A 26,420-nucleotide genomic window follows, 5' to 3' on the forward strand; every position below is an offset into this window, starting at 1 on the left:
CTTTCACGGAAAAAATTTAATTTATTGCTTCTCACTTAACATTTTTTCCTTCTTTTGTGAACGCGGAACTAGCACCTACTTGCTTATGGGAGTAGTCAGTCGGTTTCCAGACGCTGAGCGGAAAAATAATACAATAATGGCAGCATGACGGATTAAATTTTATCCTTTTGACCTTTTCTGAACTTAAAACTGTCGACAGAGTCGCTATGGCGTCTATCCTTGAATGGGCCAAGCAGGAAATTGATAATGATACGTGTGTTTTCATTTGACTGAAAATGCTTCAGTACATGAAGGATCAACCATCCACATGTCATTTTAAATCTTTGTCGATTCATCCTACAGAGATCCAGACACTCTCGTTTGATCAGAACTACTTACGCAAATTTGCGATTCTTGGGTTTACTAATGATAAATGAGAGATGCCAAAAATAACACAAGCATCCCTTACTAAGTAGGAAATGCGTCATAAGCCCCGTGGGTTTTGTTGTAATTGAGTGATATTCTTGAAACAAAATGGCGGAGTGGGTATCAAATGAGATACTGAAAGTGGCCTCGCGGTTTGGGCGTAAGGCAGGAGGATATCAGCGGGCTTCCGGTAGAAATGATTCGAATTCAAATAGAATTAACAAAAGTTTTATAATAACTTCCAAACACAAAGGTCTTCGGAGTATTTACGATTCTTCTTTGATCAAGTTTCAATATGGGACGGTTATGGAAATATCAACTTGTTCTGATCTTCAACTGCTGGTGTTTCTTCTCTGTTGCTGTTGTCAAAGTAAATGTTTCGATGGCACGGGTTTTAAGTGTGACACGTTCTGGTGCGATAGGAGACTCATTTGAGATTGAATTAGAATCGAACGGGTGCTCAAGCTGTCAACAATATGGCGCTATCCAGGTGAATAATGTATCAGCTAATCGTTGTTCTTGTTCTTGCAACGACAAAAAGAAGCGTACGTTTTACACAGCACACACGGGGACGATGAACTGTACAGAAGACAGAGATATTTTGGCAGATCCAAGAGACGGTAAGATTTTTTATTCGATATTGAAACAATATATTTTTGTGTTTCTAGATGAGTACTTACAAATGATATTAATTGTCAAGCTAAGCACCCATTTATTGTTTACTTTTAAGAGCGAAAACCAAGATGAAAGTATTATTTCCTGTGCATTGTATCAAATAAGAAACAGAATTGAGATATTGTTCTTCTAGAATTAAGTTGTGTGAGGGGGCTAGTTTTCTAAAGAAATTAATGAGGCATACTATAAGATTATTTTGTTTCATCATCTGTTTTGATAATATAAATTTGCCGCCATAAAGAGTTTCTGTGGCTGTAGATTTGAGTATTAGCCCATCATCAGAGCATTTAACTTACGATGAAGAGCTGACGCTCAAAATGTCAGCTTCAGAAACTAATTCTGGAGACCAAAAGTTAGTTGTGGTCAGTGTCATGGCTAATTTAGAGAGCTTTGCTAGTCATTAGAAAGAGGAAAGGCTCAGGAAAGAGGGATATTGAAAATCTTGTGGTCTACTATCAAATAAGTGCTAAGAAGATAAAAATAACTTATTGTAAAGTCTATTTTTTCTGCTTCAAATAAATGAATTAAGGAAAGTGGCTGGTAAAGATACAGAGTTTTGAAAAATATCCTGGTTTTTTTTAAATTTCTTTTTGAACTGTCATTGTCCAGGAAGTATTTGTGACTTCTACATTGACCAATCACAGCAGTTAAAGGTTCTTAACCTTCAAGTGAAGGGAGAAGCAAGACTGAAGCCGAATGGTTTCTGCAGCAGACTCAAAATTGCTGGATGGAAATTTTATTTTAATTCTTCATGGACTTCCTTTCCTGCCGGTGATGCCTTTAGGCAAACAAAGAAGCTACGTTCAGCAGAAAATTTCAGTGTAGGTACTTTTCTAAATATATTAATCCCTTACACCTTAACATCAGTAAGCATATTTTCCATACAGTTTTATATAATAAGCTCAGTTATGCACGCATTCCGATTGGTTCTCACCTATGATCTATTGGAGGACAGACATATAGATGACATCATCATTAAAATATTTTTAAAATTCTTTATCATATAAAACAAATAGATTCCAAGTTGCAGCGCATCTGTTCAATAATAGATCACAGAGGACGTCAAAATGTGGTAAGAACATCAGTGACACACTCGGTTGCGCCTCATGTGCCACTTTTTTGTTCTTACCACATTTTGACGTTCTCTGTGATCTATTACTGAACAGACGCACGGCAACTTGGAATCTATTTGTTAAATCCATACAACAATCAAGAGTTTCTTCAGTGGGTGATCATTTCTTTTACTCTCATGACCTTAATTTGTGATTTGGCTCTGATATTTTTTAAGGGGCAATTAGATGCTTGTCACTCTAAGGGGTCAGAGAGTCAATATTAAAAATATACTTATTTGCAAATTACCATCTCCCCCACCCCACCACCCAGCTGGTTCCTATTTATGATCTTGGATGGATCTCTCTATTGGGAGGCCAGCTTAAAATGCACAAGTTGTAATAGTTGCATCTGATATGTAGAGATTATTCTATGGAAAATGGAAGAATTTGGTGTTAGATCAAGATAATACCTTTAACCCAATAAGTTTGAGTATTCTCAGTACCTTTTTGCTGGATTATGTATGAATATGGTAGGGAGAAGTTAGATGTTAATCACTTTCGAGAGTTATTTGAGGCATATGCCATGGCTCTGGTGAACAATGTACTATTTATACACCTGGAAACAAATACCTGCATGATGAATGATGTTATAAGTCTAATTTGATTTCAATTTTTCAATTATAATATTTCAAACTAAAACTTTTAATTAATTTTTGTTTCTGCAGTGGAATGGGAACCCCAATTCCTTTTACAGAGGACTTCTGATAAAAGTTATGTTTAATTGTACTTACAACAAGCAGACAGAAACTCGCTGCCTCATGTTCAAAGCTGAAGGAACACATCAATGTTAGTTTCTTGGGAGTTTTTTTTTCTTTTTTTTTGAAGTACTTTGAGACACGTATTTCAAATTTTTAGCCTCATTGTGAGGTAGGTGCCAGTTCAGCTGATATCAGTGATAATCAATTGATGATAACATAAAATGACAAGGCAAAAATTTGTCAAACAGTGTTATTATAAACCTGTGTGTGTTTCAAAGATGCAATACTTTATAATGCTAAGTTTCAAGGAAACATTCTGTGTAAAAACTGTGTGCCCATATGGATGTTTTCTAAGGTTGGAAATTGGGAAAACTGTGTGTTATTACAGGTCTGAGATATGTTTTTACACTTCTGTGGGGTAAGATTCCTTTAGTGTATACATACCATACATTTATAAGGTACTCAGTGACCCAGGCATTTTTCCCTCAAGGTAAAATAGCAAAAGGGTGCTTTTTACAGGAGGAAGGTTGCTCATAAAATAAGTTTACATTAAAAGGATACTTAGTCAAGTTCATTGTCCTCTTTGTAATGGTATTTGACAATGTTTCATGAAAAACAACTGTTTGATGTTTCAAGGTGAACTAAGCTGCAGACAGCCTGTTAGGACAGAGTGCAGACTATATAAATTGTCCAAAAGACCAAACTTTTTAGCACTAGATGTACTTAAGACCTTACCTAAGGCTTAAACCACCTTTCTATTAAGCATTGTAGTCATTACCTGCTGAATGCAGCGCTTACATTTAGTCTTTGTCACCACTAATTGTTTCCCTTCTAAATTCAGATTTTAGCATTTCTACAAGCACACCACCCATCTCTAAGCCCACTTACACTTCAAGAGAGAAGAGCTTTGTTCAGGTATTGTTTAAATACAAATATTTAAACCATCTGAATGCGAATTTTCCTTTAAATTGATGTAAATACCATTACAATCTTTATTATTTCTATGGAGACACTTGCTAATTCATTTTACTTGATATTTTAGTTGATACTGATCACTAAGGTTGAGGAAAAGCAAAAAATTTCATGTTCATCCTTAATTTTTTTAGAGAGATAAATAATTTCACAAGGAATGGTCCCTATCTATAGTAGGTGGAAGATCATAACTCAGGTTTTTCCAACTGGGCTGATTAAGATTAATATTGATTTGGGGCTATTGGTTATTTTTTGCTTGTCGCTGTGCCTCCTTCCACCCCAGGAGTACTTGGGTTACTGGCATGCAATTGTCAATCAAAACCTGGTGAGATATTCGGAACCTCCCTTTGTTAGACTGGCATTCCATTGTGAAGAGGTTTCTGTGGCAACTTTTTTACTTGTCAGGCCTCCCCATTGTATTTGCCAGTAACCACATTACCCCCAACCTACAGGAAGTGGTCAGTCATTGTACATTTGGCCCTGACAGTTATGTTTTAATTTTTCTTGTAATCATTTCATTCTTTAAACAGATGTCAAATGAAGAAAATACAGAGACCAACAATTCATTGCCGACTGGTGAGTACTCAAATGCCAATGACAAGAAGATCTGGATTGCTGTTTCCTTGGGTCTGTCTGGTCTTGTTTTCATTGCCATCATTGTTGTTGTTGTATTTCTGGTGTTTAAGTGTCGAAGGAATTGCAAGCAGGAAAGAACAGGTGTGTACATTTGGCTTTTGTTTGATTTACTGCAATGGCGATATTATGCATGCAAATAGAGGTTTGTGTTGTCAGTCTTTAATTTCGTTCAAGAAGATATATACACATTTTTATGATCTCAGACTGAAAATACAATCAACATTTGCATGGATGGTTTTTGTGCAAGAAATTATGCCATTTATTAATGCTGATACTTTCAACATATGTTGTAGCAGTAGTGTATGTATAGTGGTAGGGGGAAGGGGTTGGTGGTTGGTTGTCGGGGTGGTGTTAGTGGTAGTAGTAGTAAACTGTATTTGATTGTCATTTGTTCTATTAACACAGTGGTTGGCGATGCCACTTTAACAGCACCTTGTGTGCCACTTTATTGTTCGTAGCACACAGGACACCATCTCTATTCTAGTGCTAAACAGAAGTACAGCAATATGAACTCAATTTGTGAATTAGACATGATTCCTTATGTTAACTGGAAAGTCATTATTATCTTTCAGAATCCCGTCGTCATCCTTCAGAGCAGCCCTCTGAGTCAGCAGTTTGTTCTCCTTTGCATGACTATGAGTATGTGCATTATCCATGTCTAGTGAATGGTTCAAGGAGTCCACAGAAAACTACGAGTAAGTAACAGCAATGGTCTTATCTTGTCTCAGTTTTTTCCCTTTTTCCCCAAAACGGGTTACGTTACGAAACCAAACAACGACTGCCCAGAAAACTATTGCATTAGTCTAGGCTGTGAATAGGCTCCTGTAGAAGTAGAGACTGGCTTCACGTGGAGCGTGGCCGGTGGGGAAAGGGGAGCGGTGAAACTCTTTCGCATCCTTCAGACTGGGGTGTTGGCCATAACAGGGTGTAGCTTAGGGGTACTTGTAGAGCAGAGTTCATCAGTATTTAACGTGGTAATTTTTTTTACCCAAGTAAAACCTTATTATTGACCCAGATCATATCTACTCCTCCAGAAAATCCCTTGTATGAAAGAGGTGAAGATAATAAGCTGATCATCTGGACACCAGGTCACAGTGGAACACTCACTCGATCTTCTGAGACTGCAGCACCACGCCTCCCTTATCAGCGACTTCTGACACGAACATCCTCATCAACCCCTGACAGTGCCACAGGAGTTAGGCCAGTCAGTTCCCCTGTGATGGAAACTTACTTTCCTTATCAGAAGCTGATCAGGGCTACAACCTCCTTGCCGAGGACAGCAGGCTCATCATCGTCTTACCCTGACTGTGCTAACGTGGTCAGCCCTGCCAAATTTGCTCAAGTGGAGGAGGAGGTATTTCCTTACCAGGAGCTGTTCAAGTCGACACCGTCACTAAAGGGGGAAGCACCTTGGCTCGAGTGTGGTCAAAAACGGGTGTCTGAGGCGGAGTCAAATGACGAAGGAGTGTCTGTTGAGCCATATCAGTGTCTGTCTTTGCAGAGAAATCAACCGGTAAGGTGTTCACGCGATCAAACCCAAATTCTCAGAACTGTAAATCTATGAAATTGTTGTCATTCTAGTTGAGAGAACTTGCATAACATAAAAGTTGCGATAAGTGTTCTGGTTTACACAAAGGCTTCAATGAAAGCCAGTTACTGGCGGCCTACCGCTGCCCACAAGACCACTAACCGCCGTCTGTTTAGCTTCTGAGCAAGCTCTCTTGTTTGGATTTCGCTTTGCGGCCCCTTTTCGGGCATAGCTGCCGATTACGCCATTGACAGCTGCTTATGGAAAAAGTCATTCCTTACATATTCCTCGCGTTATTGAGTGCTATTGTTCAAAAAAGTGTACAAAATATAGAGGGATTAGATAAATGTTGTTTGATGATGAGTCATTGCAGTAGAAATATGATTATGCATTGTAACTGTCTGGGTGAGGAACAGAATTCCTTTCCAAGGCTACTCCCACCAAAAGATTCCTTCTACATATTCTACCTAGCTCTATTCCTTTGACCCTTTAGACCCTAAGAGTGACCAGAATCTAAAATCTCCTTACAGTAATACTGATGAATTATTCATTGAGGTCATGAGAATAACGGAAATGATCACCAACCTTAGAAGCGCCTGATTGTAGAACAAATTCTCTTAATCAGTATCGATGGAAATGTAAAGAGAAGGGTATGGAAAATATGGAGGTTGATGTTGGGTTGTAAAGGGTTCAAAGGACCGTCTGTCTTTTGCTAACATAGCCTCAGTCTTTTCTCAACCTTTAGAGGTGATCTAAAGGGGCTTCTTGATCCTCTTGGTTTGGCCGTCATAAAACTGGTCAGGTGCATTGTTCAGTACAGAACAAATGATCGAAGCCTAAATACATTGCGAAGCTAATCACTTCGGTATCCATTTACGATCGTCTTCTGCTTTTTTTCCGTAGTACCCTTCAGACGAATTTGACGGATATGCTAGAGTTGAGGATGTGAATCCTCAAACGGAGGACTTTGAGTACGATTATGCTCGTGTGGAGATCGATCCGGTTGAACTGCGCAATCTTTTCCGAATTTCACATGGCGATGATGCTATCGACAATATTCCGAACACTTGCATGGAAATAACGATTGGCGATCTGAGAAACACCGCATCCACTACAAAAATTCTTGTCAGCGAATCGTCGTCTTCTCAGTCATTCAAGGGTGATCATGAAACTTTTACGTGTGAGGATGTCGAAGTAAGAAAGAATGACTGTTGCGTGCACGGGAATAAGGGTCTGAAACCGCAGGTTTTGCGTCCAGCAGCATCTTATGAGGATTTGTCGGGGCGCCGCGTTGAGGAATATGAAGAAATGGGAAAGAGAAGGAGTGTGTTGATGGTCGAGGATCATGAACCAGTTGAGATTGAAGAAGACAACGGCCACGAATACTATGTGCTTGAACCTGTGGTTGAGTGCGACGAAGGTAAATGATCTTTTTCGTTTGGTTGATGGTCAATTCCGAAAAGCTGACGTTTCGAGTGTTAACGCTCGAAACGTCAGCTTTTTGTACTTCGCTACGCGAGTTCATGAACTTTATCAGTTTACTGCTGATAACCAGTTTACTGTTCTACTTGCCTGTACACGTAGCACAGCAGTGGTATATAAACAACCTCGTTCCCTTTTCTTTTGGTGTGTTCCTTATTGATACGGTTTCATTGCCTGTTTGCTTGTTTGTTACCCTTTGGCAAAGACGGAACAATAAAGCTAACTTTACACCAGTAAGTTTCCTGAACAAGAAAATTCTTAGACAGTTTTCAGTGGAAGTGTTATTCAAAGAAATAGGTAATTTTTTCCATGATCTTCCCCTTTATTCAAAAACTCACAAGGTTGGTTTTGAGCCAGGAGACTTGCCAAATGCAATCCTCTCAGGGATCAAACAAATTTGCCAGTTTAAGGGACAAGACAAAGTTGAGTCCCCCCCCCCCCCCCCCCACATATCCCTGCCTTCCCAATCGCTCCGCTGACTTATAAGAGACGAGAAAACCATTAAAAGCGTTTTTCAGTGTAATCCTGGCATTTGACACTTGCAGCTGGTTTGCTTTCCTTTTATAGGTGAAACGGATGATGTAAATTAGATGCTGAAGGAAAGAAGGAACGGTTTGAAATAACTCCACAACCGTCATTTCCTCTATTAGTTTTTTTCTTTAGCCTATGGCATACGATTATGTGTACAAAATGATATTTCAGCGATATAGATGTGTCAATACATTAATTTCTAATTTCATATTAAGGAAAAAATTAGTGAAATGTAGACAGATTCCAAAAAAGCTCCTTAGCCACATCCCAATAGAGTATTTATTGAATTTATTTTGACTTCATTGTGCATTTGTTAATTCCATTTGTATAAAGTTTATTTTGCTTTCATTAAACATTGGTCTGTCACTTGGTAGTAATTTTCATGAGTCTCTGTGGATAAAAAATTGCTTCTTCAAGTGGTTACAAGCGGACCTCAGTTTGAACTTTACATTCTCAACTTCGTCACGGACACCAATGTAGGGCGAAATTGCGTCATACTCCCGCACAATTAAGATGGAGTGGAACCTGGAATCGTAAAAATTGTTAGCCCTCTGGTTCCCCAGGATATCTGCTCTGAGTGATCACCTCACCATTTCAGTGAGTCACGTGGGTATGATTTGACTCCTCCTTTGGTACGAACTCCTCTCGATGCCCGCTGCCCTCGCTCGCCGGGTCTTGCGGCTACGCCCCTTGTGCCTCAGTGTCTTTTGGAAATTCTGCTGTTAGAGTGCTTGCAAGCTAATAGGATGATGAGTTTGCATTATATAGAGAACTGGAGGAGAGAAAAGTCAAACAACAATCATTGTGAAAAGTTTTGGGAAGATAGGCACTGTTTAACCTTCTTTCTCTTTTCTCCCCTTCCCGCCCGTTGCAGTTTTTCAACACTGGTTTTAACGAGCGTGTGTTTCATGTCTCACGTTCCGACAATGAAAAAAGCCAAAGGCGTTGTGAAAGTAAGCTCTCTTTCACTCTGTTTCTCCTCTCTCTCTCTATATATATATATATATCCCTGGTGCAATTATTCGGCAATCCTTAACTTTCTGAGGGTGTGTATTACCCTTCACGCTCCAACATTGATGAGTGGCGGGTATTCTTAGGACAAAAAAATTTGAAATATTTCTTTTCAATATCGAGAGAAAATGCTCGGAATTTAGCACTAGTACTTGTGAGTTTCGCAATCCTCTTGTCTCTTTTCTCCTAAGTAACAGGCTAAAATATTAGCCTTCTGTGAAATGTTCTTTTCAGTTAATCCTCTTTGCGGTCTCAGCTGCAGTGAGCTGTGTTGGAAACAGGTTAAAAGAACAGACAAGGTTATTAACCGGAAGGTGTTAATTAGAGATGAAACTAAGTTTTTCTGTCTCATTTACATTGAAAAGTATGTTAATAAATAGGGAAAAGAACTAATTGGATCTTGAGAGATACCCATTTCTCTTGATTAATTTACAAGTAAATATTTTGCAGGCAGATAGTAAAATCAATAAGAACATCCAACATTGTTTTACACGAAGGTTCCATGGGGTATAGTAAACATCATTCAAGGCCAGTATTCGCGTGATGGGTTGTTTATTTTGGTAATAGTTATTGACAGTTACTTCTTATCGGAGGTGTTAAATGCGTTTGGAGATCGTCTACTTGTACCTCAATCTATTTTGTGTTTCCGTCCAATATCAGCTGGACATGTCAACGATGTCAACGAAAACAAATGCTTCTGACTGGCTAAAAGACACTCTCTACTCAATTTTAGTGTAGTGTGAAAGTAACATGACCATTCCTGAAGTGATTCAATCCTTTGTATTAAACAAGTGTCAAAGGTGAAGATGCTAAGACATGGAAATTACATTTAAGTAAACCTCTTTTCACGTGAAAAGTTCAGCACTTTTGTAGTAAGAGTTTGTAAAGTTCCAAAATCACCGTTTGCGTTCCTCATTTTCTTGTGTCGAGACCTGTACAGAGCTGCTATGCGGTGCCGATTATTTGAAAACGACAAAAAACCAGGTAGTTCGTCTTTTATTCTGCTAATGTGTGTCTAATTACACATAAGGGACACTTTTCCTCCCATGATTACGTAACTTTGAGAACGTACTTCTGAGCCAAAACGAAAAGTCCAAAATTGTTTTGTTCAGCGCGCAATGCGTGTGTTACGATTTCCTCATTTTCACATATTCACCTGAGTAACCTGTTACTTTGAGAATTGGAAAAGCGTGTTGGATTTAACGAAAACAATAACAACGGGTTCAGTACTGAAGGTTTGATATTGCGGTTTTCCGTGCGCTCCTTTGATACTAAATCAATATCCTACGGCAAAAAACACTCGTCTCCCTTTTAACGCCCGAAAGTTTAAGAGGCTGCCAAGACAAAACTGTGGTATGATTTCCGCTCTATTTTCGTCACGTGAAAGTGAAAAATAACAAACAGTCTTTCATTGTGGGCGTCATAGAAGGGAAAGCAAGTGAGCGGTTATATGAATTACGGAAGTGGTTATTTTAACTTGGAAGGAAGGGGAAGGTAACTTCTCTCCTTCCTCTCCCCTATCCCTCACCCCTTGATAAAAATTGTTTTACAGACTTGAGAATGGCGAGGTTGCGTCTGCACATTTCATGAAACCACGTGCGTTCACGAAATTGCGTCCACACGAGTTTGATGACAAAATTATTACCAAGTAGTTAGAGAGATTATAGTATACCGTGCATATTATAGTATACCGTGCAACGAAATTTTACAAATACCAAGCAAGATAGGAAGTCAGTAATGATTATTGAACCTGAGGGGGATACCCGGTTTTTGTATAATTGGTAAAGTTTACTTGTTATCCGAAGACAACAAGAAAACAGTTGCCATTTTAAAGCTCTGTGCTCTAGGGCCATATTATAATCACCCCTTGCCATTCTCGCGCGGATTTGGGTAGACTTACACGGGGTGAACACATCAATAAACGAGATAAAACTTGACCAAAGACAAAGTGTGCCTCTGATAAGCTGATCACTTAAAAGAGGTTTTAAATTGTTGTAATAATTTACACGTATTCATTAATTCTGGTGCCTTCTTCACTTGAAACTCTTAAAAAATTATCTGCGTTGTGATCTTATCAGACAATGAAACTCTTAAAAAGATTAGTTTAGGCACCACATCTGAATGTGTGCGAACTTTCATGTTATGTTTTAGCTAAATTTTTTTTACGTGATGTCTCCGTCGAAAAGATTTGTTTAACCTGGTCATGAAATGAAAGACTTTGTTAAAAGTCTCGCCTTTCTTGGTCTCGACATTCTCAAATTTATTGTATACGAATTGGAGCGTGTGATATAGGAGAACGTTATTAGTGCCGCGATGTCTGTTTGGCTCAACCACTTACACGAGAACATTAGCCAACGAGAATAGCTGATCGATTCGTGAATAGCCAACATCCTTATCAACGATTATATCAGCAAAAAATGTTCTCTTAGTAGGTTTTGTAATGTCACGGAAAGTTTAGAGTCCTAGTTCGTAGACTCAGTTTCACAAAACCATAGAAATCATTCGAAAACGAACCTGAAATTTTTTTATTATTTTGGATTTTGAAGGCTTCTTTTTCTCATGGCATTGGTATTCATAATGTTGATATTTTGATCGTGTAACATACCGTCTTAGGATTAAAGTACAGAAATACCGTGTTATTGGTTCCATTTTGAAAATATTTTTATCGCTATCTCGAAACTGTTAGCTTCACGCGGCTTGGATTGACTAAAGACTTGGAAAACTGATAATTTTTCTGTCACTGGACAAAACACTGAACCCAATTTACGGCGATAGCACTCTCGTTAAAGAAATGAATTTTCTATGCTGTGCTATAAACGTGCACATGTTAATTAACAATATTAAGGGCATATTTATGTGACTCTAGAACTACTTTCAACGAATGCAAACATTTAGCAAAAAAAAAAAAGGAAGGAATAGATCACGACATAGGAAGGAGTTAGATATTTGTATTTTCGGCGAATATGATGGAATATGAGGATTTTTCCTGTGAGGTATGTTTCAATATACATTCATTTTTCTTTATTACTTATTTTAACGAACATTTGGCGTAAAAAAATAAAGAGCAATCACGATGTGGTATGGATTTAAAGGTCTTTGTTATCGGCGAAAATCACGATATATATATATATATATATGTATTTTTCGACTGCTATATCTCAGGACTGGATAAAAGTAAGCAAAATCAAACAAAATTGCAATTCCCGTCAGTAGTAAACAAAGACCTACTTGGTCTGTAAAAATTTTTGAAAAAAGTGTCTGATGGAAAAAACATAATATTTTTTTCTTTTGGGGTTTTTCAGACTGGACCGTCTACAACAGTCAGCATTTCAATCATTTTGAACTGACAGGCCAATAGAGCCTTCGCATCGATTCATCAGTTGAAAGGTGTGAACACAAAAACAAAAGATTTTACACGATCAAGGAGCTCCCAACACAAAGCTACAACACCGCTGTTTCTATCTAAGTTTTACCAGCTATTCTGACCTATCTGCCCTTTCAACTATAACCATCTTTTTTCTCGAAAACTGCGACCACAGCCCATCATAAATCAACGGAAAAAATGGAATTTGGCAGAAAAACGGACTTTTGACTTCGTTTGAGAGGTAGTATCAGCTTTAATTGCTCTACCGCAGAACAAACAGAATTATCGCTCTTAGGTTTTTTAACCTAATTATTGTTGCTTAATCAAGTCTATATGTAATTTTATTCCTTTGCCGGTGTAATTAAAGAAAATTAAAGTTTACTTAGTAATGATTTAGAATATCTGTAATTGTTTCATGGCGGTGTATTAAAATGAAGTAATGAGTCAATATAAAAGGACCATTGAAACAAGAAGGCTGAAGTGATCAAGCAAGCTATTTTTAAACACGTTCGGCTGAAAGTGTCCCAATTCAACAAAACCCTTCTTAAGCCACCCTCCATTTCGACCACTCAAGCACACTCCTTTTGCTTGTCTTACTTCAAAAAAGAAAGAATACTTGTGGGTGCTGTTGGCAATTGATAGTGGTAAATATTTTGCTTTGAAATACAACACGTTCAGTATTGGAGGAAATAAAAACAAACTCACATATTCTTTCCCAATTCTTCCTTCTCTAACATCACTGAAGCACTCTACTTTCACACGTACGCAATTGTAGGGAAAGGGCTTCGTGGATCACAGCTCACTTTGGAATAAAAATGTCTGCAAAAAACCCAGATTATCACAGAATTAAAAGAAATCATGCGCACAACATGCACTTGAACAATATTACAGCAGATATAGGTTGAATAATTTCCCTTTGTATAGGACAGCTGTATCTATGCAACTTGCAAAACAACATTAGCAAAGCTTCATTTCTGCGATATTGGTGGCTCTCTGAGTTAGAGAAAAGTATTGTTACGTGATAATCATTTTAATGTGTATTGTGCATTGCGAATGATACGTACGCAGTACAGAAGAGAAATTTGTAGATGGTGGGGTTACGAACGTTTATCGTTCATGAAGAAACGAAACTGACGTCTCCCGGGTATTGATGAGTTTAATCCGAGTTGTTGTTTCTGTGAAAACAAGGAAAATCTCAGCGAGAATAACAGTTATCAATACTGCGCATATATTGACCACATTGGATTACGAGTCGCTTCACACGAGCTGCTTTCGTTGAAAAACGACATCGAAGGAAAATGAAGAACTGTGCGTTTTACAATACCAATTCCAGCATCATCTTCACGCTTTCATTGGTGATTTCAACATTAGCTGGTTTTTTCTTTAGCAAAGGGTTGGCGTTCAGCGTTGTTCGCTCTATTAAGCGAAACGGAATGGGTGACGTTGATTCATTTTCCAATCCCATCTCAACGTGCAGTCCTCTGGGATGTTTACAAGTTTTGGGAAATGCAGGCTGTAAACCTGGAGATTGCTGTATTTGTAAATGTAGCCTCAGATTTCCGAATTACATCGTCCATAGTGGAACTTGTGTAGAGAATGAACGAGTGGACCCTGGTAAGACTCTATTTCCTATGATTTTAACGCGGTCATGAGCCTAACGGGAGCAGAGATATTGAGGTGTCTAGCGCTCGCCTTCCCCTCTGTTGTATGGTTTAACTCATGGCCCTTGCCAAATTTGCTATTAGTTCAGTCCTTAATTCGAGGGTTTCTTTAGGGAAGTTGTGGTTTTCCGCCTGCCACAAATACTGAGGGGCCAAATTCCGATTCAACCTGAAAAGAGTGACCACACCACGTCGTAAATCTACTACTTCTAAAATTCAATTTGTTAATTTCTTTACAATTCATTACGTTTCAAACCGTCGGTGTATTCGCCTTCACTCGCCTTCACTAGAAGTCTTGATAGGTTTTTCCTTGATATCTATTCCCTTTTTGGGTGTTTGGAACACACCTTTCTAAAGAATTGCATACACAGATATGACACAATATCTGTAAGTTCCACTGATACAGTAACATCTAATTATGACAGTGAAGTGATGTTATAAAGCTTAAATCTGTTTACTCCTCTCAAATATACTGGAAAACATACTTTTCCAGAGGATATATAACTTCTTACTTCCATGTCTGGGTATTATCGTTCCCACAACAAATCGTGTTGCAAAAAGAGAAAAATAGGAAAGTTGCTCTCAGAAGCTAACGCCATACCGAATATTACGATTAGCGGGGTATGCAATTTTGAGCGCGCGCTCTTAGTGAAAATCAGCGATTTGTTTGACGGGTATAAACGCAGAAAACATTCACCGCTTTTTTGCGGTTTCGATTTACTTTCCGACGTTCAACTGTTCAAGTTTAGAATATAACGTGTTTTCTGGAGTACTCCAAGTTAGTACACGTGAAGGTTTGATGATTTTTTTTTTTCATTGTTTTTTTTTTTCATTTTCTTTTCAACCAAAATTTTTTTTTCTGACACTGACTTGTTTTAAACGTGACGTTGTCAGTGCGTCGCCCACTATCAATCACAAGACAAAAAAAATCATCGAAAAACACGTCGTTATCATATGGCTGGATTAAAGTAAGAGACGAACCACGTATAAAAGCAACATAAAAGAGTTTAAGAAGTCACTTAAGTGTGGCAAGGTGTTGCCCTAAAAAACAACTTTCTTTTCCCCAGTGGATTTCACTAGTAGCTCGATGCGCTAACAGTTTCTGACGGTGCAACATTTTCCCTTCGTCTTCATATGTGAATGTAGTGTTGGGTTCAAAGTAAAACGTGACTAATTGAGGTTCCCTTGTTAAGACGAACGTAGACGTTGCTGATTTCCTTTTTTTCTCTCTCTTGGGACTGCAGAGAAATTTACAAAGTTTTAAAACCCACATATTGCGCTATTGTTTGGCTCATTAGGTCTTTTGCTCCGCTCATTTCTCGTTGTTGTCACCGTCGTGGTTTTCTTAGAGTCCTTAACGTATGTTCAGCTGCCAATCTAAAAACCGAAGACATCGTTAATGAGCGGAAGGATAACATCGTTTTACTGTGTTTTGCAAAATTTGCTGCACTTTTGTTGCAAATCCTCTGTAATTGTCGTGTTTTTTTTTTTAATCAAAAATGAAATTAAAATTGGATGATGTTAGACATTTAGAGCAGAAAGTAGGAAAAGTAGAGAATGAAACTCGAGACAACAACAACTCAACAAAAAGAGAAAGATGTTTTTTCGTCTTGTCACGAGCGTGGGACAAAGAAAACATTTCTGAGTCCCTATGAGGGATCGAACCTCAGACCTTCGGATTCCGTGCTACGATGCTCTAACCACTGAGCCACAGACTCCACGGTGAGCGAAAGTCCCCTCATGGGGACTCAAAATTTTTTCTTGTCCCACGCTCGAGACAAGACGAAAAAACATCTTTCTCTATTTCTTTACCGAGCTCAAAACTTACCATCTCTCTTATTTCTATCGACTTAACAAATGTGAACAGTTTCAGTTTTTGCCTGGTTGAAAAAAAAAACTAGATAATTCTTAGGTTGTTCCATAAGGAATTCCATCGCGTGGCTGTGATCCAGCGTCTTACATTGATGTAACGCTCTGTTAGCCAGAAATCTTGGCAAACAGTTGTTTTGGACTGTCTTTATCTTTGTTATGACTATGACTTCAAGCCGTTTCGATTCGGAGTGGTTAAGGGTAAAATCCGAGACTTTCCAGACACGAGACTACTATTTAACTTTTGCATCGTTACTTTAATCATTTAAGCGAGACCCTTGCCTGAAAGCAAAAATCCCAGACTGTGAAAAATCCCATTACTCTCCCTTCAAGGTACCGTTAACCTTTAAAAATAGTCAAGGCATTTTAACTTGAAATGTCAGGAGCTTTAAAAAAAAAACTCTGGAGGAAGCCAAAAACGAAAATATGAACTAAGGACTTGTTTTGTCACTCTCTTTTCTAAATCAAGTGTGCGAGCTGACCACTATACCAACAGAAAGACTGATGCCTGTGAAGGACTTTAGTAGGGCAGGAATAATTACCTTTGAAGTTGAGATTGATCGGCCACTCCAGTGTCCTGGTATTGAACTCAGACATTTGTATTATCAACTGGATACGGCAGTATGGATTGAAGGACCGAACTCAGTCTTTCGACTAACGCGTGGCAGGAATGGTAACAGGTGGAACTTACTGGTAAATTGAGAAATTTTACTTCCTTATTCGTCTTATATTGTCATTAGAATTCCCCTACTTCTTACAGGATGCAAACAAATGATGTTCTACTTGTTTCACTGAATGGTAACACGCATACCAGCACACTATTATGACAGGCCTACGTAAAATACAGTAAAAACCCGTAAAAAGTAAGAACCTAAATTTTATGAACCTGTTAGGCTAAATTGTCCCAGTTAGGCACCCTTCAAAAAAGAATTATTCTGGGACAAAATCTCACAACAGGTTCCTATTCTGCACAAAACTCAGAAAATGTAAATTATGAGCATTATGGCAGGGTTACTTTCGTTGACTGTGGCTTCTGCGTTTCTGGGCAAAATGTGTGAATGAACCAATATAAAAGCCACACCCATGAATATAAGTCTTTTTTAAACAAAAAATTAATTACTTGATTAAGGACCTAGGTAGCCTAATTTTCGCAGTAAACAACAATGATATGAGAACCTATGGAGACTAACTTGAAAAAAATATGGTTCGTATACGTGGGTTTTTACTGTAGCATCGGGAGTCACGAACAATGAAAATGTTGCATGAAAAAAACTGCGTATAGAAGCTCCCATTTGCAAGAATTTCACGCCCCTGGTTATACCCACAGACTTGAGTTCAAATCTTAAGCTAGTCTCAAACGGCTAAGAAAACGGTACCTCAATAAAAGAGAGAAAAATTAAGTTATTTAAGTAACTTTCATTTGCATGGTTACCACCTCTGGGTTTCTTAGATAGAACTAAATTCAGAACGGCCTAGTACAGCATAACAAACAGTACTGGTTGAGAATGATGCTCTGGAGTCCTGATTCGAATGTGACCACAAATGCACCCAGGTATCCCCCACAAGCTGAAGTTTTCATACGTGATACTCGTTTCTTTTAATCATAAATCATAAATCACCAAGTATGTCTCTTTTTACCTACAGTGGGATAAAGGTCTTGGTCGAAAATATTATGGACTGATACTGAGCTTTGATTTCTATTGCGTTGGACAAAATGTAACACATGGATGTTTGGTGGTCAAGTCCAAAGGAAACTATAGTCTGGCAGGTATTTACCTAAAGCTTTATAGACTTTAGAAGATCAAAATAAGAGACTGTTTTACCTTAAAAGCCTTGAAAACCAATCCAAATATCAGAGACATGAGGAGGATCTAGAAGTAGCAACTATTATGAGTAATAATTACTAAAAACGACTCAATACAGCTAAACAGTAATTATAAACAGTAGCGAAGCAGCCTAAGAGAGAAAGCTTGTAGTATCTATTGGGCTGCCTGTGGCTGCATGTGGCTGCTTGTGAGTATTACTGTAATATTTTGTTAGAAGGTAGACTTGTATGAGTAAAAACGGCTGAAAGGTATTTTTGTCTTTAACCACCATGATCTCATTGTCAATTCTCCTGTCTAGCAACTACATATTTCCCTGTAAATTATTTAAGATAATTTAGTAATTCATGTAGTGCGATCGTCCAGGTGAGTGTAGTTCTGAAAAGAACTGTTGTTGGTGACTGACGTTTCGACTATCTGTGCGATAGTCATCTTCAGAGTCAAGTGAGGAGTAGTTGTCAGTCGATGATGTTATAAAGTCTGGTTTGTTGAACGTGATTGGTCTGTTTAGCCGTGATGTGATTGGCTGGAAGACTCGTGTAGAGTTTGTTAACAGTCATTGGCCGGTTTCGATCCGTCTGTTGTTTGTCGGTTTGTTCACGTCATTAATGAGTCGTTTGTAAGGTGCTGGTAATTGTTGACATCTGTTGAGAGGCGTCTGTTCTAAGTTAGTGAACCAGCTTTCCAGAGTCAGTCGTTGAAAATAGTTTGTACTGTAGGTTAAGCATTTAGCAGAGTCCCAGTCGATTCTGTGATTAGTTTGTCGGTGATGTTCAGAAATGTGATTGTTTACATCGCCATTTCTAGTTGCTCGTTTGTGTTCAGTTAGTCGCGTGTTAAGGTTTCTACCAGTCTCACCAATGTAGGAGGCCTGGCAGTCGGAGGATCTAGAAGTAGCAACTATGATGAGTAATAATTACTAAAAACGACTCAATACAGCTAAACAGTAATTATAAACAGTGGCGAAGCAGCCAAAGAGAGAAAGCTTTTCAAAAAGAAAAATTCTGCGAAATAGGTATGAGCATTTTCATTACCTGTTTACTGGACAATGTATGGATATTATCGGGAGAAATTACATGTTGATCACTTCTGGGAGTTAAAGGGTTAACGAGGCTAAAAATGTGGATAGATTGGAATTTTTATCGAGCGATCTGTCCATTCGTTCATAAATCCGGCTCTTGACGACGAGAAAAATCTGACTATGGAAAAAAATTAGCAACTGCTTTTATGTAAATAATACATTATTTTATAATCTGGTTCGTACAATGGCTGAGTGAAATGGGTACGGAGAATGTTAGGGAAACCTGACGAAATTCGGGGGAAGGGGGGGGGGGGGGAGGGTGGTATAACCTGTGATGAACTGGCAACTGGTCCAGGAGGGAGTAACAATACTACTTGTCACCTCATACATCCGGGATAAGCTAAGGGCGATATGCCTTCTGGTTCCAAGGCTGACAAAGCTTTTTTTTTTTCAAATCCGCATAATCATCGCAACACACTATATTTTTCATAAAAGCTTTATCCTCGAGTCAACCTACCACAGATGGACCAAGTCAAGTGGCGGTAACAGAGGGGAAAGTTGAACCAACAGACGGCTCACATGAAGCAAAGGTAAATAGTACTTAATTCATGCAAACTCGTTCCCAGGGCCTTTTCCCTTACTTAAGGGTGGGGCGGGAAAAGGATTACGCCCCATCCCCAGCTAAGGGAAAAGGCCCTGGAAACGAGGTTGTTAATTCACGGTGTCAGTTTGGCGAAATAGGCCGCGCTGGGAGTAGTATGTGTTGCAACCTTTTTCTGTATTTATTTTGAAATTGATAAGAAAAAAACTTTGAAAGAACTCAATTGGCGCGTGCAATTACGGACTTTGTTTCATTTTTAGTGTTCAATTTCAGGCGCGCGCTCAATGGTTAATCCAAATGATTTAAATTTTAATGACGTAATATGTTTTGTTGCCTGTACAAAAAATAAAGTGAATTTGGGATTTTTGAGTCAAACTGTACCTAAATTGTGCCTTCGCCATTTAAAGGTGTTTACTAATCGATTTTACGGATTATGAGGGTTGTCGGGAAAACCGTCGAAACAGTATGAGTTCCTTTTCCTTTAGTGATAACTACAAGGTTTCCGCTCGTAGGACCGAATGGGAAAACAACCAAATGTAGTCTTGTTTGGTAAATGTTTGGCTGAGTTTGACTCTGTACCGAGCTTGGTCGATCTTTGGCAGAATGAGCAAAACGACTAAATGCACGTCGTATGACAAATCAAAGTAAAAACTTGCAAGCTACAAGAAATGCGGAAAAACGCGATTAACAAATCACGACCAGTTAAGTTTTGCATCTGATTGGTCGACATAGGGAGGCGTGGCTTTCTTGACCAGTCACAAGGCGATATTATGGACCGAAACTTACGGCAATCATCGAGCATTTAATCTAAATAGACAACATTGCTTTTTGATTGAAATTTAATTACAAAAGTGTATTTTCATTTCTTTCAAGGGAGGTGTTAGTAACGGAGGTCGTGGAGAAAATTTTGCTGGACAAAACAGAGGAGTAGCAATAAAGAATTACAGTGTAATCGTAGTCGGTGTGAGCCTGTCAGTAGTGATGGGAATTGGACTCATTTGTTTTGTAATGCTGAGAAAAGGAGGGCCTTTGTGGTGAGTTCAAATCAACCCTTTCATTTTCTAAGATCAAAATATGTCAGTAATCCTCACATTCTTCCATATATTTTTAAAATAATTTCAGTTTTGAATCGGTCCTATAACTTGCGAACTCGTATCACTCAGATGTAATACAGAGGCTTTTTTGCTGCTTCAATAATTTTTTTTTCTCAATAGTTTGCTTTTTATTCTCAGGTTGAAACTTCAAAGGCGTCCGAAAGGTAAGAAATGTATGATAATTTATGTTAAAAAAATGGTCAAATATATTAAATAATCTTTAAGGAGCTAAATCAAGATGTGTGCATTTTGAATAATCGTTGCTTTTTATTTCATCCTTCAATTTTGCCATTACACCGAATAAATGTATTGTGTTTCAACTCACGTGAAAGGGAATTTGCCGCCCGCTCAAAACATAGCTACGCCGAAATTCAGCTTTTACAACAGGGTGTATGAAATGAGGTACTATACACAGAAATTATGGAATACCTTGCTATGGACCGGTCGTTATTCATCGCCTGTGGACAGGGAAGCAGAGGATTTTGGTTGCGTCACTAACATTTAACTGACCCCTCCCTAAGGATCTGTAGTATTCAATTGATCTCCCCTTATGAGCAGTTACTTTTCTATTGACTCTCCATCATTTCTGTTAAAGACGACTGCCCCCACCCCCCTCCGTTCCCCCTGTCATACCCCTCCTCCACCCCTCCCTCACCCCTCTCCTCAGACGATAAATAAAGACCGGTCCATGATTCAAACCGAGTACTGGCGAAGGAAGAAAGACAGAATATGGTCAATGTGCGGTATTCAGGGGATCCCCCTTAGTTGACATTGACTTGTTGATTATCAATCACGTGATCACATGATGTGATTTCACTCAGTTGGAGCTTTTTTGGTGTGTATGTTTTCGTTGCGTTCACAGATCAAACTCTGAAATTCTAGTTTAAACTCGGTCAGATTCATTTTAGCCAGTTGTTGCAAGTCGGAAATGGAATCATTCCTTACAGTTAATATTCAAAATCGAACCGTTTTGCTTGAAAAGTTTGATTAACGTTACTGCAACAGTTTGGGTTGCATTTTAGTTCAATGTATTGTTTGTAGAAGAGTCCATTTTATTTTGACATTATGATGATATTTTCTTGGTTCATTTTCAGCACCACCTTATGAGGTAAGCGAATTTGGATTTCCATCATTGTAAGTTAGTTTAGTAAGTCATACGCAGCAAAACAAATAACCCGGTCACTCTCCTGGTACGAGTTTTAACAAGGCCTGCTCGCTCCTTACAGAGAAAGTACCACTACCTTTATGCTCGTTAGCCTCGGACACACCCTTTTCACAATAGTCAATTTCTCTTCTCCTAACCTATGAAATACTGGTTACCTTGTTTCCAGGGTCTCTCTTTAAGGCGGTCCAAGAGAGCGTGGAGAAGAGAGACCCTGGAAACGAAGATAGAAGAGCCAGCTAGGTCCTTAGCTTTTCATTTTCACTTCCCTCGAGTAGAATCGTGTATTTTGGAGCAAACCACGTTTCTATTCAAATTCCAGAAGGATTCCGTCGTAAGGGCTTTTCTGGTTGCCTTGTTATCCTTGTTATCCATTTTGTGTCCAATTCACGCCCATTTGCCCCTTCTCTTGCAACAATAAGGCTAACAGTGATTTCTTCCCTTCCTAACAGGAGCCAAGAAGACCAGCAGGCATAAGACCGATTCGCACCTCCGTTCGTAAGTCTTTGTTTCTTTGCACTGTGCAAGTGAAATCCTCTTAACTTAGTGAAGACTTCTAAATACCAGTTCCATAAAAGAGAAAACTTTGAGAGGCCATAATAAAACAGTAAGAAACAGTAGGAAAAAGGATGGTTGATTTCTCAAGATGCACAAATCGTGAAAGAGCTCATTTACCTTTGTGGAGTTCACTCATTTAAAATGGAAGGAATGATATGTTCTTCTCTACAACAGATAACGAGTTTTACGATGCTGGGTTGGTCCTTTCCATCGGTGGGCAAACCGCTGAAGCACCAAAAAGATTATCCAGACTTGGGCCTTTGCCCCCCTTGCCTACAAAGGTGTGACAATAAGGAGAAAAATCTTAGAAACTTACAATAATTCGCTATTATCAAAGCCTGAACACATTGAAGTGGATTAAAGAATTTGTTCAGAAATTTTTTGGGCAACTTGAATGGACATGTCTTCGCAAGATTGTAGACGAATCGCCAAGATCCTTTCATTCAGAAGTTTCTCAGGATCCTCGAATCTTTTCAAAAAGGTCAACAAAGATCCTTGTACAGATCTTCGAATATCCTTCAAGACTCTGGAGTCTTTTTCGCCTAGGCAGGGCTATTTCAATAAAAAAAGACAAAAATGTGGTGTTAACAGTGTCATAAAGACAGAATTCAATTAATTACAAACGGGGAATAAAAACATGAATATAGTGTTAAAACAAACGAGAATGGCTAAGACCAGCTTTCAGTTCAGTTTAAAAATTTCTCCATTAGAAAATATCAAACGTAATTCTTATTATTTGCTCGTTAGGGGGAATCCATTTATGAAGAGCCAGTGGTGATAAGAAATGTTGGTTATCACGGATTAGCGAGGCAAAACAGACCATCTACCGGTGAGTCCTCAAAAGTCTTAATTGCCACCATACCAAAGTGATTCCTTGCCATAGAGTCGTTCTAAAGAGCTTGCACTTTATCATGTGATCGTTCTGGACAATACGGTGACCTGTCAGTTAGCATTTGGCTTAAAAAGAAGCTACACGATATTTAAAGTCATTTAATGAACACTTAACAACCTCATTTTGAAGGAAACTTTGTAATATAAGTTCGTTACGATAAAACAACGCAAAATAGGCAACAGTGGACGAACAAGGTGTATGGTTATTTGACCCCTTAACTCCCAAGATCTAATTGTGAATTCCTCCCTTAAGGTATAACACTTTTCCCTACGAACTACTTACGAAAACTTGGTATTAGATCAGCATAACATCTTCTACCTGATAAGTTTAAGTCTTCTCATTACCTGTTTGCTGGATTTTGTATGGATATATCACATTTCATCACCTCTGGGAGTTACAGGGTTAAGGAAAAAGGGATTGTGAATTTTGATCTAAAAATTAACGAAGCCTAACTTTTAATTTACACAAACCACGTGGCAGATCCTTCAATTTTTAACCATTCATATTACTTTTTTTTTTCGGTTTAGCGCCAATCAAACGCGCACCAGTCCACACCGTGCCAATTCGCTGCAAGCCAATCCATAGCGAGCCAATCCAAACCGAGGCTATAAGTGATCAGAACCCAGACCCTTTCTATAACATTCTCGAGGAACTCCCGGAAACCGACGATTATGACGACACGACCGAATGCCGTTGCAAGGAGGTGTGAAGAATATACAACAATACTACCTATCTCTATACTATTATAACGGTAGACTGTAAACATGACCAGACCCCCTCAGTTCAGTGTCTACATATTATTTCTAAAAATGCCGTTTAGTTTATCGTCATTCGAATATATTATCCCAGGGTAAGGCACTTTTCAATCAACATGTCTGTCGTAATTTTTTTTGGTGATTTTTGCAGGTAGACTTTGAAAGCCTCAGAGGTCAACTAAGGACATACTAGCTGTATCCTCCAATATGTTTAAAAGCCTAATTTACTAGAAGTAGTTTGGAACCCTCTTTGCCATCTAAGGCAAGGTTCTCTAGGCGTCGTCGTTGAAAGAACAGGCATTTCTTTCCTTGTTTTACATGCCCACTTGGCTAAAGACTAATATTTTAATGTCTGGAAACGGGAAACTTGTTAAGAAAACTTTGCAATGATGCAATTGAATTCCTCCAAGCGTAAATGACTTTATCTGGACTCTTGCTCAGGAAACTGATTAAAGAACAATTTACTCAAGTTCTGCTTGAAAAATGAAACAAATTGTGTGTAAGTAGAAATATATTTTTTTTATGAGCGTGCAGTTGTAATGTAGCGAGTTGCATTGCCTAGAAACTTGACGTACTCCTGAAAAAACGTGTACTGATTAATGCGAACACCGATCAGGTGTTTAGTATAAGACTATTAAGGGCATGAACATTTTGTGGCATTTTTCTTTTCATTGCGTATTGGCGATTTTTCTTTTTTAACAAGCAGAACAAAATTAACGAGGAAAGGAATTTTCAAACTTCTTGAGTTTATACAGAAGAATCTTGTACTGGACATAATTAATAAATATATATTTCGAGTGCGTTCAAAGATAACAAATACGAATTGTGGCTTTAATTCTCAAGTGGAATTTTTAACCAGACTGAGGATGATAAATTTGTCCAGCATTAACCTTTAAAGGAGTAATTTTCCTAAGGGAACCCTATTTTTGCGGATTGAAGGCAACATGAAAAATAACTGCAAAAAGATTAAGCTTCCAAAATTTTCAGGCTATCATAGGTGCCTGAATCCATCAATACAGAAAATCTTTTGACTGAAGTCAAATTTAAGTTTATCAATTTAAATTTTTATTCATTTCAATATCTTCAACATCCTGAAGTTGGTTACAGTTGAATTATAGCTTACCTCTTTCTCTCCTAAGAGTGTTCATTACGTAAAATCTCCCAACAGTTCTGATACACATTCCAACAGAGAGGTTATGAGAATTGTCACAATAAGCAACGGGGATTTCGATACCTTTCAGGATAAAATTCCAATTTTCATGGATGAATGGATACCGTAGCTTGAAAAGAAATGTGGAGTCATCAGTCGGGAGAATTGACTCACGGGGAGTGAAAGACTCATATCACATCAAGTGAATAAACCATATTTAGTTTTACCAGGTTTAAGAAGATGAAAATCAAAAATAGAACACTGAGAGACTAAATTTTCTATATAATGTTCAAGAAATCACTGCGCTAAAGTTAAAGGCGACAAAGATCAGTCTGAGTAGCTTCTGTCAAGAACACATTTGAAATTGTGTTGGACAAAACAGGTTCAGAAGTCGTTTTCGTTTTGGTGTAGATAGAGTATTAGATTGAAAGTAGAAAAACACGTTTTTATTGAATAATAAAACCCTATCAACAATTTTGCTCTTTCTAATACGTGAAATGATTAGGTATAACAAGAGAATAACAAGTTACTCTCGCTTGAATTGTATATAATGATTTTAATAAATATATATTTACTTTGTAACATTATCCTTACGTTTCCATTTACCAGGAAGGGGGTGGGGAAGGAGATGAAGAGTCTAGTTCGATTAAGTTAACAGACGCCGCTCGCTGGGGGGAGGGGGGGGGGGGGGAGGAAGGAGAGCGGGTGCATCCGTCACTTTTGCTCTCTCCTTCGTGACTCTCGCCAAACCGTCGTTTGCCAAAAAAAAGCAGATTAATCGAAAGGTGGATAACGCTATCCACTGGATAAATCTCCAACCGATGGATAGCGAGCCGCTTGGATAGCGAGCCCTGATCGTTAATCTTCCTTCCGTTGCATTTACAAGATGTGGTCATTTTGGGACGAGTGTTGAAGTTTCATTTTTAAAATTATATATTGAGGCAAAACGACAAAAGAATGTTACGGTAACCTAATATCTTCTTTAACTAATTTGTCGTTTCTCAAGACTTAATGAAAATTTACATTTCGACAAAATTACCTCGGTTTAATTCGAGAACCGTAATTTTGACTAACAGCTTTATTAAATTGCATTATGACTTTACTGAACAGTGACTATGTCAAGATTGTCGATAAATATCCAACTGCACTGACAATGAGCCGAGCGAATCAAACATGAAGTATTTTTGATACCTTGGCTTTGTGACACGTGACTCAGAGCTTCTTTTCGACAAATACCCTAAGCGTGGTCATGATAATGATGTCAATTACACGTACATACTTTCAACAAAATTGTGGTTTGTAGGCAACTATTCGCAAAACTAAGAACACCACATGTCATACATATTGACCTTGAAATATTTTTAGAATCTATTTTTATCGTTTGAGATAACTCTTGACGCCATTATCATTTTGCTATTTG

The 26,420-nt window shown here is 38.3% G+C and overlaps 2 protein-coding genes and 2 long non-coding RNA genes across 5 annotated transcripts; 3 read left to right on the forward strand and 1 right to left on the reverse strand.

Annotated features, from left to right (window-relative positions):
• Positions 1 to 33: 33 nt before the first annotated feature.
• Positions 34 to 8,405, forward strand: LOC113679929 (uncharacterized). The gene is made up of 9 exons (XM_027196911.2): positions 34 to 1,025; positions 1,690 to 1,901; positions 2,858 to 2,978; positions 3,732 to 3,805; positions 4,393 to 4,579; positions 5,071 to 5,193; positions 5,533 to 6,011; positions 6,930 to 7,446; positions 8,076 to 8,405. The coding sequence occupies exons 1-9, from the start codon at positions 701 to 703 to the stop codon at positions 8,096 to 8,098; spliced, it is 2,061 nt and encodes a 686-aa protein (XP_027052712.2). The 5' UTR covers positions 34 to 700; the 3' UTR covers positions 8,099 to 8,405.
• On the reverse strand, positions 8,296 to 13,617 carry LOC149044800 (uncharacterized). Of its 2 annotated transcripts, XR_016186550.1 has the most exons (3): positions 13,479 to 13,617; positions 13,120 to 13,233; positions 8,296 to 8,811 (listed from the first exon to the last, which is right to left on the reverse strand). It is a non-coding gene; the product is annotated as an uncharacterized LOC149044800 (long non-coding RNA). The 2 variants fall into 2 exon arrangements; XR_016186549.1 differs by lacking the exon at positions 13,479 to 13,617 and having other exon boundaries at positions 13,120 to 13,256.
• LOC149044801 (uncharacterized) lies at positions 11,908 to 12,806 on the forward strand. Its single transcript, XR_016186551.1, has 2 exons — positions 11,908 to 12,043; positions 12,353 to 12,806. It is a non-coding gene; the product is annotated as an uncharacterized LOC149044801 (long non-coding RNA).
• LOC113679932 (putative skeletal organic matrix protein 3) lies at positions 13,410 to 25,582 on the forward strand. The gene is made up of 12 exons (XM_027196913.2): positions 13,410 to 14,028; positions 16,414 to 16,637; positions 17,589 to 17,712; positions 19,284 to 19,378; positions 20,263 to 20,423; positions 20,622 to 20,647; positions 21,578 to 21,591; positions 22,098 to 22,143; positions 22,378 to 22,484; positions 22,951 to 23,032; positions 23,623 to 23,798; positions 24,002 to 25,582. Exons 1-12 carry the CDS (start codon positions 13,713 to 13,715, stop codon positions 24,041 to 24,043), a joined length of 1,413 nt encoding a protein of 470 aa, XP_027052714.2. The 5' UTR covers positions 13,410 to 13,712; the 3' UTR covers positions 24,044 to 25,582.
• Positions 25,583 to 26,420: the final 838 nt, after the last annotated feature.

The sequence above is a fragment of the Pocillopora damicornis genome, chromosome 5 (genome assembly GCF_964200805.1).
Source record: "Pocillopora damicornis chromosome 5, jaPocDami1.2, whole genome shotgun sequence".
NCBI classification, from domain to species: Eukaryota; Metazoa; Cnidaria; class Anthozoa; order Scleractinia; family Pocilloporidae; genus Pocillopora; species Pocillopora damicornis.

Bases quoted from the DNA above. Each gene is read 5' to 3' on its own strand.
- LOC113679929 (XM_027196911.2), top strand. From the start codon at position 701: ATGGGACGGTTATGGAAATATCAACTTGTTCTGATCTTCAACTGCTGG. The intron at 2,979-3,731 runs GTTAGTTTCTTG...TTCTAAATTCAG, and splicing joins AGCTGAAGGAACACATCAAT to ATTTTAGCATTTCTACAAGC. The intron at 4,580-5,070 runs GTGTGTACATTT...ATTATCTTTCAG, and splicing joins TTGCAAGCAGGAAAGAACAG to AATCCCGTCGTCATCCTTCA.
- LOC113679932 (XM_027196913.2), top strand. From the start codon at position 13,713: ATGAAGAACTGTGCGTTTTACAATACCAATTCCAGCATCATCTTCACG. The intron at 14,029-16,413 runs GTAAGACTCTAT...TTCTAAATCAAG, and splicing joins GAATGAACGAGTGGACCCTG to TGTGCGAGCTGACCACTATA. The intron at 22,144-22,377 runs GTAAGTCTTTGT...TCTCTACAACAG, and splicing joins ACCGATTCGCACCTCCGTTC to ATAACGAGTTTTACGATGCT.